This window comes from Bombus affinis, chromosome 6 (assembly GCF_024516045.1).
Source record: "Bombus affinis isolate iyBomAffi1 chromosome 6, iyBomAffi1.2, whole genome shotgun sequence".
NCBI lineage: Eukaryota > Metazoa > Arthropoda > Insecta > Hymenoptera > Apidae > Bombus > Bombus affinis.
This window is the reverse complement of record NC_066349.1, coordinates 7,530,547-7,543,977: the sequence shown is the minus strand read 5'-3', so window position 1 is coordinate 7,543,977 and position 13,431 is coordinate 7,530,547. Positions and strand designations below refer to the sequence as shown.

The 13,431-nt window shown below is 35.7% G+C and overlaps 3 protein-coding genes across 4 annotated transcripts in view; 1 reads left to right on the top strand and 2 right to left on the bottom strand.

Moving 5' to 3' along the window:
• Positions 1–13,431, top strand: part of LOC126917944 (A-kinase anchor protein 17A) — a 201,638-nt gene that overhangs the window by 183,892 nt on the left and 4,315 nt on the right. The window lies entirely within an intron of this gene.
• LOC126917940 (uncharacterized) lies at positions 1,022–7,970 on the bottom strand. Its single transcript, XM_050725392.1, has 2 exons — positions 2,666–7,970; positions 1,022–2,397 (listed from the first exon to the last, which is right to left on the bottom strand). The coding sequence occupies exons 1-2, from the start codon at positions 5,075–5,077 to the stop codon at positions 1,768–1,770; spliced, it is 3,042 nt and encodes a 1,013-aa protein (XP_050581349.1). The 5' UTR covers positions 5,078–7,970; the 3' UTR covers positions 1,022–1,767.
• Positions 8,034–13,322, bottom strand: LOC126917946 (G-protein-signaling modulator 2). Of its 2 annotated transcripts, XM_050725427.1 has the most exons (9): positions 12,941–13,322; positions 11,999–12,364; positions 11,788–11,930; positions 11,478–11,717; positions 10,931–11,402; positions 10,627–10,844; positions 10,408–10,552; positions 10,095–10,332; positions 8,034–9,212 (listed from the first exon to the last, which is right to left on the bottom strand). In XM_050725427.1, the coding sequence occupies exons 1-8, from the start codon at positions 12,983–12,985 to the stop codon at positions 10,129–10,131; spliced, it is 1,833 nt and encodes a 610-aa protein (XP_050581384.1). In that variant the 5' UTR covers positions 12,986–13,322; the 3' UTR covers positions 8,034–9,212; positions 10,095–10,128. The 2 variants fall into 2 exon arrangements, with proteins under 2 accessions (XP_050581384.1, XP_050581383.1); XM_050725426.1 differs by having other exon boundaries at positions 8,034–10,332.

The window sequence follows — 13,431 nt, the reverse complement described above, 5'->3', positions numbered from 1 at the left end:
CAGTACAAGTCAACAAGAAATAAACCTATATACACATATTCATCATCCACCACCTTTTTACTATATTACCAATAAAAACCTGCTCTACATACAACCATGCAGAACACTTCCAACTTACCTCTTCATTATATCTCCTTTCAATCAATTTCTCCAATAAAAACAAATCGATCAAACGAAAGCAACTGGCTATGACATAAAAAAAAGAAATAGTAAAGGATAAAAAATAAATATAGAAAAGGAAGGAACTGCACATTAAGCACACGGAGGATAAAACAGCTCTGCACGTTGCTCGCTGACGCTGTACCTGTTCTTGCGCTTAACCTAGACCTCTTCCCCGCGCAGTTTTGTAATAATCTTGCTAGACGACGGGGACTGGTCCTGGATGAAAAATGAACGGAACGGATCAGCGTGCTTTTCTTTTCCAGAGGCGAGCGGGGAGCACGTCATTAAAAGGTGCCCCGTCGACGGTCATCTCTTCGCGATGCACCGCAGGCTACCGGTCGCCAGTATGCAAACATCGACTTCTTTTCGAGTTCCACCTATGTCGCACGTTCTCCACCGTATTAAGTAGCGATGAGATCTGAAACATTTTGAATCGTATCTGGTATACATAGTAAGGTAGAGTTATTCGAGTCACCTAAGCTTCGATATCTGAAAACTCAATCTTTATAGGAAATAATCAAAGTCGTTGTATGTTATGAGACACCACTGGTCTCGACTATAATAGAGAAAGAATGAGAAAATATGATGCGCTTTACATCCAGCATAAAAATATTACAAAAAACAAAAAGATGGTACGAATAATCGTATGGCAGAATCTTTTGCAAACTTCTTATATGTAATACCTTCTTGCTGACTGAAATAAAGCTACCATAGAATTATTTAGATTTGATTACACTGTTCAAAATTGAACTTTAAGATGTTGAAGCTTACGTGACTCAAATAACTCTACTTTATTATATTTCTTGCGAGTTGATATCGTGCAGCCTTGAACGAAGTTCTAGATCCTTATAAACCCCATTACGTTTCTAATTGCTCGTTACGGTCATCAAAAGCTGTAATCTTTAATCTATGACCGATTTTGCAAATTCACTATATCGCTTCCACCTACCGTGAGTAGGTATCGTTCAATGTGTCCCTGACCGACCACCGATCTAGATAAGTGGCGATGAAAAATCGTGGCTGTTTAAAGGGTCTCGCTGAATCATCGATCGCTATCATTTAGAACGTAATACGCAGATTATTCGCTTCGAGGAGGACTCGAAGCTGGTGGAATCCGCGGCGCCAGGAATGTCGCTGCACCGGAATATGCATGACGCTGGCGGTTACAACGATTAGTAAGCACAAGGTTCATGCAGCAATTAAAGATACTTTTCTTGTGAACCGGGTGTCGTGAATATGTAAATGTTAAGGTATATTGGCCTTCGTGTGTATTTCTTAAGTTTTTAAGAGACAGAACTTAAAGGATGCAACTTAACATAAATAGCGTTTAAACATCTTAAATCTTGTTCGGATTAGTTCATTTACTGGAATTCAAGTAATTTAACTATGTAATGAGAAGAGAGCTAGAAATTTGGAAGAATATTTCCGGTATAGTAAATAACAGGTTCACACTGGTGAAGTGTCTTCTTCCTATTCTCATCTTATTAAATACAACACGATTTGTTTTGACTATTTAATCTAGCATAACTACATTAACCAAATATTGACTTGTGATAGTAGATTACTGAATTAAAATTAATGTAAATTATTCTACAATTAATTGGTCTAAGTTTTCTTAGATTTCTTGCTCTTCTTAGTAGACTTGGTGCTCGAAGCAGCTACAGGCTTCGTACTAGCTATATATCCTTTTCGAGCTTCGTACACGTCTTCCAACATTCCTCTTCTATCAAAAAATGCATCTATATATCTTCCATACAATGTTTCGTACTGGTACCTCTGTCTTTTATATAGCTTGTTCAGATCTTCGAGAAAATACGCGTAGTCTTCTTGAGCGTACAAGATATTCATTATACGAATATTCCGCAGCATTTCTTCATCTGACTCCGTCTTTACCCATGCTTCGTCCTCCTCGTCCTCTTTCACCTCGTAGATAGTCAAATCCAAGGGTGGAAGTCTACGAAGGGACGGAGGTGGCTTCAACGTCCTCTTCTCCAAATGAGCCATTGAAATCCTGGATGTCTCGATGTGCGACAAACGATGGCTCTCCCTTTTCGTCAATGATTTCTCGGAATGACTCGAAGGTTTCTTTTCGAACGAGCACTTGGACTTGATCTCGTGTTTCTTTATGAAAGCTTCACGGAGTTCTCTACCACGCTGCAAGCTGTCAGGATTCTCTTTCGCCCAGGCTTCCTTCATCCTCGCTATCTCCCTTTCCTTCGTCCTATCTTGGGATATCTATTGATCGGAAATATAATTGTCATAGATGATTTATTATGTAACTATATTAGAAATACACATATACATTCTCATAAATTTAGCACATATACGAGAACTTAAGTTTTGAAAAATCATTAGGAAGTTATTAAAGTATTTAGGAATTATTATTTCATTCGAAGTTAAGCTATAAATCTTGAAGAATTAAGATAAACAGTGGTTACATATATGAAATGTTTGTAAAATTTTAAGATTAGTAAAATATACGTTGTGTAAGTATGGTATATACCTTTAATTCGCTTCCAGTATCAGTAACTACTTGAAGAACCCAATAAGGAGACTCGATAGCCGGAACACTTTCAACAGACTGCTTCGAAACTCTCTTCGACCTTAACGACTCACTCTTTGATAGTCTTCCTGTATTCGAAAAAGGTGGTAGTTTCTTTTTAATAACAGAGCCAGTCGGTTTCACTTTAAATTCTGACACAAGACTCCATTCTGTTTCAGTCAATGGCCAGCTGTTTTCAAGCACTGAGGCTTCTACGTGATAAATCGTGTGAGGTATCGCATCATCCTTACTTCTACTTTCGTTGCTATCAACTTTCTCTTCGCTAGAATTCTCTTCATCGATGTTATCAGAATTATCCCTTTCAAGTGTAATTTCAGTAGATTTTCTTTGAAATTCCAAATACACCATCGGCAAAATAACTACACAAGTACCTTTTATTTGCGACAACACTTGACCTTCCTCATCCGTGACTCTCAATCTCATTCTTACTTTCTCATACGATACTCTTAATCTAAACGAGACCAAGCTAGGTTTCACCACTCGAACGATCCACTTCGAAATATAATTTCTCGAATTAGGAATATAACTGTTGGATAATTCTTCTATAGCTAATATAGGAGGCATGTTAATCGTGAGAAACGATACTTCGTCAATTAGAAAATAGAACACAGGTTGTCCTTTCATTGTAATTATATTTAAGGACCAAAGTAACTCTTTCAACGTCTGATCTTCGCTCCAACCATAGCAGAAGATAGTGTAACCTAGTTTCGTATGTTGGTACCGAGTTGGAACCACATTGTTTACCACTCGTTGTATTTCTTTACCTGTCTCATTTTTAAACATACGTACACTATACTTTGGTAGGTTAACAAATAAATCTATACTGGCAAACACTGTCTCTGAGGGTTTAGGATTCACCACGAGTCTTATAATAGGGAGCCATTGGTTTGGCATGATATTTGTCAACGTACCTTTCAATTCTTGCGCTTGCAAGGTGTACTCGAAGTCTTTAGAACAATAGTAAATGTCATGTAATTTATCATGATGCTTCAATATATTCCTCAATACCTGATTAGCTAAAGATTCTCGCTTATTATAATTATACAATTCTGCAACTTTCAATAGATTCTGTAAAACTTGATTATGCTGCTCGTGACGGGGATTATGTATTTTCAAATATCTCCTAATGGTAATCGTTTTGAAAAACGCTTGAATAACAGCTGCAGCCTTATTTTGTACAATAATTTTTTCTGTGGGATGCCGACTAGCGTATCTTCTATCCTCAATCAAGCGTCTCGTTTTGTTCAGCAAGTTCTTCAACACGATCGTTGCGTCTTTGAAGCATTCTAAGCCAACAGTGTGATTCAGAAAAAATATTCTCAGAGCTCGTAAAACACCTGGAACCTCGTCTTCAGGCATGATTTTTCTAATTAATTGTACCTGTTCTTCGATAAAGTAGTCGTGTATCTGATTATAGAACAACTTGTCCCTCATCTTTCGATCTTCAATCGGTGGCAAGTAGCTTTTGTAGTAAATCTTCAAGGCTTCCGAGTATCTTTCAGTGCCAAACGCTTGATAGACGCTACAGACGGAGTTGCTGATGTGCCTCGCCATCTGATCGACCGTTTCAGATTCTGTGCACATTAGTTGATACATCCTTCGCCTGTCCCCCACGTGGAAAACCGTATCCGATGAGATAGATATAAGGCAATTGGATTCTGAGTGACAGTAAACTCGTAAAAGGTGTCTCCCTCGATCTATTTCCATCACGGTTGATTTTGTGCCAGCAGTTAAAACGGAGACCAAGGAGATAGATTTTTCTGGCCTGCGAAACCAACAATGCTCTTCTATACTTAGACAATCTTTATTTCCCTTTAATTTGGTTCTGGGGATTGCAATTTCATCGTTAACGTCTTCGACAATTTCGATGGAAACTTGGAACGTTGCAAAGTCGATGAGAAAGAATTTCTCTTCCAACGAATCGGTGAAGACATATAGCGGCTCGTTTCTGGTTTTTAACATTTTTTGAGGCCAATTATAAGTGTCGATGAATTCAGAGTTTTTGAACGTTGTTTTAGACGGTGAACTTCTCCTGCTACCCTTCTTACTCTCCTTTTTAGTTTCAGATTTTTCATCGTTTGGTTGTTTCGGTGCAAATCGATCTGACAGTTTCATACTGTATTGAAAGTAATCTAGTTTATAGAAAAAATGTACGTCCTTCACGTAGGGTTCCATTTTGTTAAAATCTGCCCAGAAGCTGATGTCCTCTGAAAAATCTGCCGAAATTTTCGTCTCTTCCTTCGACATTTCACGAGCCCTATCTTTCTGACTTGTTTCGTCTGTTTTCGACTTATCATTGACGGTTTCGTCTTGAACATCTTCCTCTGTAGTTGTCGTAATGTATTTGTTCATCACGCTATCCTCGCATTTCCTCAAAGGGCTGACTATTTTCAGGGATCGAATCGGTACGAAGTATTCAACTGGATCGATTATTCCTTCGTTGATCGCCCATTTTAACCAACGATAAAATTTCCATCTTGCTAACGGAGGCTTCACCTATTATTTATACCATTTATTTTTGTCATTTATTTCGATATCCTATCATGGGCGAATATCCTATCATATTTCAATATATCTGGTTTAAATTAAAAAATTAATGCAGTTAAACAAACGGAATAAAATGTCTTATTGTTATTCAATCATAAAAAGTAATTATTTTCAGAAAAATCATTATTTTCAGTGGTTACGAATTATAACATTGCTACAATATTACACAGCACGATAATATTAAAATAAAATTCAAATGGATTAAAATTTCACTCACGATCGCGTACACGATATTCGTCGTACTAAGTTCCAAAAATTATTTAACATACATCTTTGGGATCCAAAGGAATATCGCGCGACTGAGCTACATAAATAAAATGGCCCCAACATGGTGCTATTTCCGGCACAATTTCTGAAGATACTTCATTCATGTCTTTCAAACCGAGAAACAGAGTAACTGGTTGTGGCTTAATCAAAGCGCTGAGCTTCTGATTATTTTTCGATTTCCTCGATCGATCGGTTTTCTTGGACTTTTTCGTATCAGTAGTGTTGTTGGATCTTCTCGTAAAATTCGTATCCTTGGATTTTTTCGTTCTCGTCGTTTCTTTAGACTTTCTCTCCTCTTTACTTTTCTTAGACCTCGAAGCTTCTATTTACAAAGCATTAAAACTATATACAGATTGTAAGAATGATAAATACGGGAGATACGCGACTAACCCTGACTTTCCTGCTCCGTAACTTCCGCTTCCCATTCGAAATGGTCTGCGTACTGTCTCAAAAAGTCCCATTTATCTTGGGGTGACAGATACTCCACCTCTAATCGCAAACAAACCCATCCTGCATTTAATTGAAGAATATATGATAGAAGAAGAGAAATACATTTTTATGTCTCTAATTAAATAGATATTTTACATATTTTTCCATATTATGGGCGTTTTGAATATTTCTGCACTTTCAAATTTTCCATAAGTGTATAAATACACCATAGTACCAAATGTACCATAGGTGCATAAATTAAATAGTTTAGTCATTACATCACCTGTTAAACACGTGACAGGATGGAAATCTACGATCTCGTAATAGTCTGTCCAGGTCAAAGAGCACAATTTCAATAGGGCCTTTGAAAGAAGCATGGGCCATAATTCAAAATTATTAGTAGTTCGAGGTAAAAGTGGTACTTCCTCTTCATTCACTGGTATCATATCATCCACGAGAATCCGGCGCCAAGCTCCCAAGAAATATAATCTTACGACGTATTTGCCTTCGACGTAATACAAATTTTTCAAAAATCTTTATACACAGGAATAAAGTTTCATCACGAAAGAAAAATATAATTTTCATACAGTGGGGCACTAAATCCTAAGAAATTAAAAAAACCCGTCGAAACGCACAAAGTATCGAATTCGCGAAATCTAAGAAATTAGGTTTCAAGAAATCTCTAAGCCTATCGAAATATAATATATAATAAGAGATCTCTAGATCTTCTTTAGTTAGACTCAGGATATACGCATTAATGAACATCACGCGTTAGAAATACACGAATGAAGCCAACAAGCTGTCTCGTTAATGACGATGAAATGGTAATAGTAGACGCTGGAGTGCTCTAATTTATTTGGAGAGGTAAGGAACGAGCAACATTCACGTCGCGGATAATTTGCGTCTGATGTAAAAAGATGAAATAAAAAAATGGATGATTAATAAAATGTTGGGAGGATACCGTTTGGATTTATAACAGGCCGATGTAGTATACCCTTGCCGGCCTTGTTCATCGAATACACATTCATCCAGCCCTGCCAAGATTGGTATCGACCATTCCAAATAAAATTGCTGCTCTCGCTACTTATTTCCAATCCATCTCGACCGCAGTACTGGAGATTTATTAGCGCGGAAATGAACCACCGTGCGAACTGAAAGTCGTCCCTTCATTGAACCACGTTCAATTGCGAGCAGGTCGCTTCTTGATCGGTGTGTACGCTCCGATCAATTGTGACGCGATCTCGAACAATCGTGGATCGCTTTGCGACTCTTTCTGAATGGACACTTTACTTTTTAATCAGTAATTTTTTCTTTTCTGCTGTTTAATATTTCTGTGATATGAGGAGAAGTCGCTCAGAAACCAAGCTGATCAATCCGATAAATTAAAGTACATTATTTTTGGAAATATTTTAGCATGCATCCAATTTAAACCGCAAATAGGGATGAAAATGATAATACTTTGAAAGATTTTGTTAGAAAGTGCGGACATATCTGAATTAATATAGATTACCTGACTGTGTAATAAGTGTTTGTTATTCGTGATATAGTCCGGACTCTTTGAATTAGCGACAAATACTGTCAGTTGACCCTAAATTCAAGTTATACAATTGTAAATAAGTTAAGTAAAGTTGATTTTTTAGACAATCAAATGAATAGAAATTAATTTTTTAAGGGAGCATACATACATTCAGATTGTCTAAATTCTTTGCTCTTATCCACTTGTGAGGTACTAAAGATGGGGGTAATTGAACGAGCTGTGTGTCGAAAAACAAACCATCCGGTCCATCTAGAATCAATATAAAATTGCAATGAACAAAATTATGAAAGAACAATTTTTCTTATTAATTACTTTTGGGATGAGCCCAATTTTCCTTGTTTAACGCTGCATCGGACCATTCTGGCCACAACGTTGAATCATCTATGGAAGAAGCTTCAAATACAGATTCTGAAGGCTTTTTGGACATTACAGACATATTTGAAACATCTTTCTTTTAGTAAAAGACGATCGTCTTTATGTGAAAAATAAAAATGTTCATTGAGAACAAACAATAATTAGATATTAAAATTTGTGGAAAAAGTATATATATATATTTATTGAATCTCTATATTATACATAACTATATGAGGGTGAGATGTAAATCTACGTCAAAAACAGACTCCATAAAAAAATAGTACAATTTAAAGAAACTATATTATCTCATTAGTACCTAGTCCGCTATGATGCCATCGCGAACCTTAAGAAACTAAATGTATTAAAGATATTGAATGTACTACAAACGTAACATCTGCAAAAAAATAGTATTACTGATCTTTCGTTATTATATAAACTCAATAATGAATCAATAGTTACTTTGATTCTTTCAATAACGACAGTTATGAACGATGAGCTTGTACGTTTACACCATTAGAACGAATTCTTCTTTTTTTTTTTTCTTTTTTGTTCTTTAACTCACTTTTCGTTTCAAGTTCATATAGTTACACAATTTTCTTAACAACAAGAAAAATAATACTATAATTCATACATACAGGAATTACAATTAGTTCTCGTCCTTCCTTTTACATGACACTAATAATTTTTTTCTCCAACAATACTCGAACATAGTTTTATAGTCACTTGACCAGGCTCGGCTTAATTTTATATTCGCTTCCATAGTTAAGTTTAGATTTTAGTACACATGTATAATAAGTAGGCATGAAACGGTTTAGCCTCAAAGTACACATACACGCATAGTAGGTCGATAGAATTACATAAACTTATTAAGGCATTGTTCCAATCTCCTTCTTGTTTTCTCTTTTAGATCCTTCAAGCGTTTTACTTCTAATAATCTTCCTACCGCATATCCAGAAACAAACAACGCGTAGGATTTACATTAGGTTATTTATCGGTAAGATATCTTTAAAGGTTATAAATATAATATGGAATATTTAATGGAATGTTCAATACGTTCCTCTTTTAATAACTGTATTATCCAAGTATTTGTCTTTTCAAAGTTCTTAGAACACAACGAGATCAGGATGATACAGTGGATTGTATCAAATTGTAAGTTTGAGAATCCTTATAAATTGAATTCTCCTATGCATAATTAAGTCTGTTTGAAGGTTCTAAGATGGAATATCCATATAGAGTTTTGTAGTTAGGTACTATTGGAATTAAAGATGATCATGGTCGATCCAGTCTATCCACAGATACACCATTAACACTCCATCTACTTGGAATGTGCAGAGTATAGATGAAAGACGGAAGCTGGTTACAACATCATATAATTAATAGAAGTGGTAACATTGGTTATAAATTATTATAATTATACGTGTTACAAACTTCGATTAATTCACATGCATTTATCAATATATAATAGGGAAAACAGTGAATACAGAAAAATAGACAAACAACGAAGACCAACAATTTCTTCTTTCTTTTTTATACTATATATTCAGATTCCAACAGATCAATTCTTTTTGGCACCAATTTTATCACGTAGTACCTCGCAATTCACGAAAATAATCGATATCTAATTATACAATACTGAATATGGAAAAAATAATGCCAGGATTGATAAATCTTCATCGTTCCGTGCTCATAACTAACATTTTAAGTTCTTTGAAGAAATGTTTGCATGACTCAAACACTCAACCTGGCAGTGTTTATAATGTTATCAATTTAATTCTTTATCATGAATTATTTAGTCACTTTCTACTCGCAGCTAAAAAAACAAATACTCTTGTATCTCAAAAATATTAATACGAAGTTATTTTCTATTTAATGTCGTGCAACATTTCCTGATTGGTTACACGAACAACATAGGTTCGTATGTACAGAATTTGGCACCATACTATGGATACTCAAGCAGTTAAAAAAAGTCGTTTTCAGCTTAGTAAAATCAGTATGCTATGATCGTAACAATACGGTATCGTTACGTTACGTTCTACGTATAAAGTGAAGAACCAATGTCAGTGGACGGTATAATAGTACCTTGCAGTTTCCTAAAGTCTGAATCATACTTGTACAATGATTTCATAGGCTATGAGCGGAATCCATAAATTAAGCATTGATTGTTTCGTAAATCATAAAAGAAGACAACGAGAAATTGCGTGGAACGAATCGTAGAATTTCAAGCAGGTTCATTACCATAAGATTTCCCACAATTATATATATTAATGCTTTAACAGGTTTTGCCAGGACCAGAGGCTCTTTGATCTTCCATTCGTCCGGCCTGAAGTCTTTGTATTAAAGCGAAAAGATCCTCCTCAGGCACTGTCGACCCTGCTTGAGTAGTCCCATTAGATCTTTGGTTGTGTTCCTCTTCAGCATCGTGCACCGTTGATGCTGCTGGTAAAGGGCTCCGCTGATCTTCTAAACGCGAACCCTATATACGCAATTTATTTAACATTTGATATGGTGAGTTTAATAGAAAAAAAGTACATGAGTGTGTGATACGTACCTGGCACCTAACCAACATTTCGATAAAAGAATCGTCGGAATCTTGATTACTGTTTAGGCCAGGTAAGTAAGGCAGCGTCACTCGTTGCTCATCCATTCTTTTACTTTGCATTCCAGCAATCAGTTCTAGTAAATCTTCTCCATCCCTGAAAATAAAATTAATGTATTTTAATATATATTATTAGTAAATAAAATAATGATTTTTGCAAAAGACACGTACTTATCTTCCGACTCGCACACCTCAGGTGTTATCGTTCTAAACTTCGGATTGCGATTTATATTCAATGCACAACGTTGATCGTCCATTCTACCAGATTGAAAACGAGATAGAAGATCAAAGAAACTATCTTCTTCTTTTTGAGTAAGTTGTGGTGTCGTGTTATTACTTTTATCTATTTGAGATTCAGCTTGCTCTTTTAGTTTTGCGTCCGGTGTGAGCTAAATAAAAATGATAATTTCGTTAGAAATCTCCAACTCAATACTGTAATATTGTAAAATAAAATTACATTAAATAATCAAATTACCTTAATGAGATCGAGATTATCCATGCTTTGTCGTCTAAGTCTATATCTACATGGTGAAGATATATTAACATTTGAGCCAGTATTGGTCGATAGTTTTTGTGCGATATTTTCTTTATTATTCTCTTGCTGCCCTTTTTCCAAACCCAGAATCTTTTGTAAATCATCGACATTCATTTGTGCAGTAGCTTGTCCCATTGGATCTTCCAATTCTTTGGAAATGGTTAGATGTAGATTGGCATAGTGTAGTGCTTTTTCATGGTTACCCATTGCAGCATATGCATTTCCCAAAGACCAGCAGGCACGGCCTTCACCTACACGATCTTTAAGCTGTTGTGCTATTTCAAGGTGCCACAAATGGTATTCTATTGCAGTTGGATAATCTCGTAATAGAGTATACGTATTTCCTAGAGAATAGCATGCCTGCGCTTCTACTTCTCTATCTCCTAACTCTTGTGCAAGGACTAGAGTCCTCCTAGAGTAGAGTAATTAATGTTTATCTACATATTGATTTATTGATTTGAAGAAAAAATGTAATCTAAATACATACTTATAATGTTGTGCAGCTTTCTCAAATTCACCAAGAAATATATGTGAATTTCCGAGATTACTGTTTGCCCTCCTCTCAGCAGCTTTATCACCGAATTCTCTGGCAATTTTTAATCTTTCATTGTGATAATAAATTGCTTGTTGAAAATCGCCAAGAAGATAAAATGTATTTCCTAAATTTCCACAAGCTCTACCTTGAGCAGCAGAATCTTCCAATTCCTTCATCAATTCTAAGTTTTCTCTATAAAAGGAATTTATATGATTTATGTGTATAAGTCTATATCCCAGCTTAAGAGCTTCAATTTTCTTACTCATAATAGTGTACAGCTTGTTGTAAACATTGTCTGACATCCTCAGAAAATTCCCCAGGATCTTGATGACCTACTCTACCCGCCTGTTTACCTTTAGCATGATAGACATTCCCCAAATTGTATAATGCTCTTCCTTCGCTTAGCTATGTGAGAAATTATTGTTTTTAATAACTACTAGGAACCAAATATGATTTTTTGATCATATACACACCTTGTCTCCAATTTCTCTTGAAATTTCTAAGTGTCTTTTGCAACAAATCATAGCCTCATCAAACTTTCCCATGACTTTCAATGTATTTCCCAAGTTTCCACTAGACTTTGCTTCTCCTAATTTGTCTCCCATGTTACGTGCTAGTGTCAAATCCAATTTATGATATTGCATTGCTTTCACATAGTCTCCAAGGTAAAAATAAGCATTTCCTAATTGGCTGTAAATTGCACTTAAGATCCTTAAGTCATCTGTACCAGCTTGAATTGCAGCTTGAAAGAATGCTACCCCAGATTTACAATCTCCAGCCTTACACAGACGTTCACCCTCAAGCGCCAATTCAAGGCACATATTCCACCTTTCACTATTCTGTCAAATGTAAAAAATTTCATCCATCATATACTTGTTTATCATTCCTCCAATTTGTGTTTTCATTACTTCAAATATATTTGAAACATATGTCAATTTAGCAGGAAGGATAATAACGTAATTTCTAATGCATAATCACAATGTGAAAAAAGAAAAATAGAAAAGAAGGGAAAGAATATTGGAATGATCATGGGAGTGGCTGATCATGCAATTGCAATAAATTCATTAGAGATAGAGTATTTATACTGAAAGCTTAAATTTATTCTTATTAGTTATTTAAGACGGATAATAAATTCATGGAATGTTTACATAATCGTAAAGATAATTAATTAATTAATTGATAGGTATTTATGACAACTTGAGTAAGTACTTATACATAATATCCACCACTTCTTTATTTTTGGCGTGATATATTTTTTGTTATTTGTAGAAAGCTTCAAGAAATTATATGCTGCTAATAAATAGTAAAAAGTGAAACGAATAAAAGCGAATTAATTGTGCATAGTAACGCGATGATAGACCAGTATGAGTCACGCGAGTCATGTAAAAGCGTATTAATTAGTATGGTTCACTTACTTGCCCTTCTGATGTTAAATTTTCCGCACTCGCGCTCAGAGACATTGTGCTCCCTTTCGTTTTCGTTCTCCCCTCGTAAATTAACAATCGATCCTTGAAGTTCCACGACCGTAAATAACAGCGAGTCTTACGTACGCGGTAGGCGATTATTCGGGTTACGACGGTAATTCGACGTGCACAATTTCTCACGCATCGTGCTATTGCTGTTTTTGGTACTGCGATTTTATTATTTCTTTGCAGTAATCACATTCGCGTGCTTCTCGCGAGTAAAAGGCACATCACTTTTCCCTCCAATCCCGTAACCACTCGTCGCAGTTTCCAAATGCAACTGACCGAAAATTGAGCGTCCAAACAAATGGCGCTGGATGTATGTCCCTGGTACAACGTCCAATCGCGTTCCATTTGGTGACAAAACAAAATTCTCTAAAATGCAACACATGGTATCAGAGATACTCACACCTATAGTTCTAGTTGTTTCACAGTACATTACG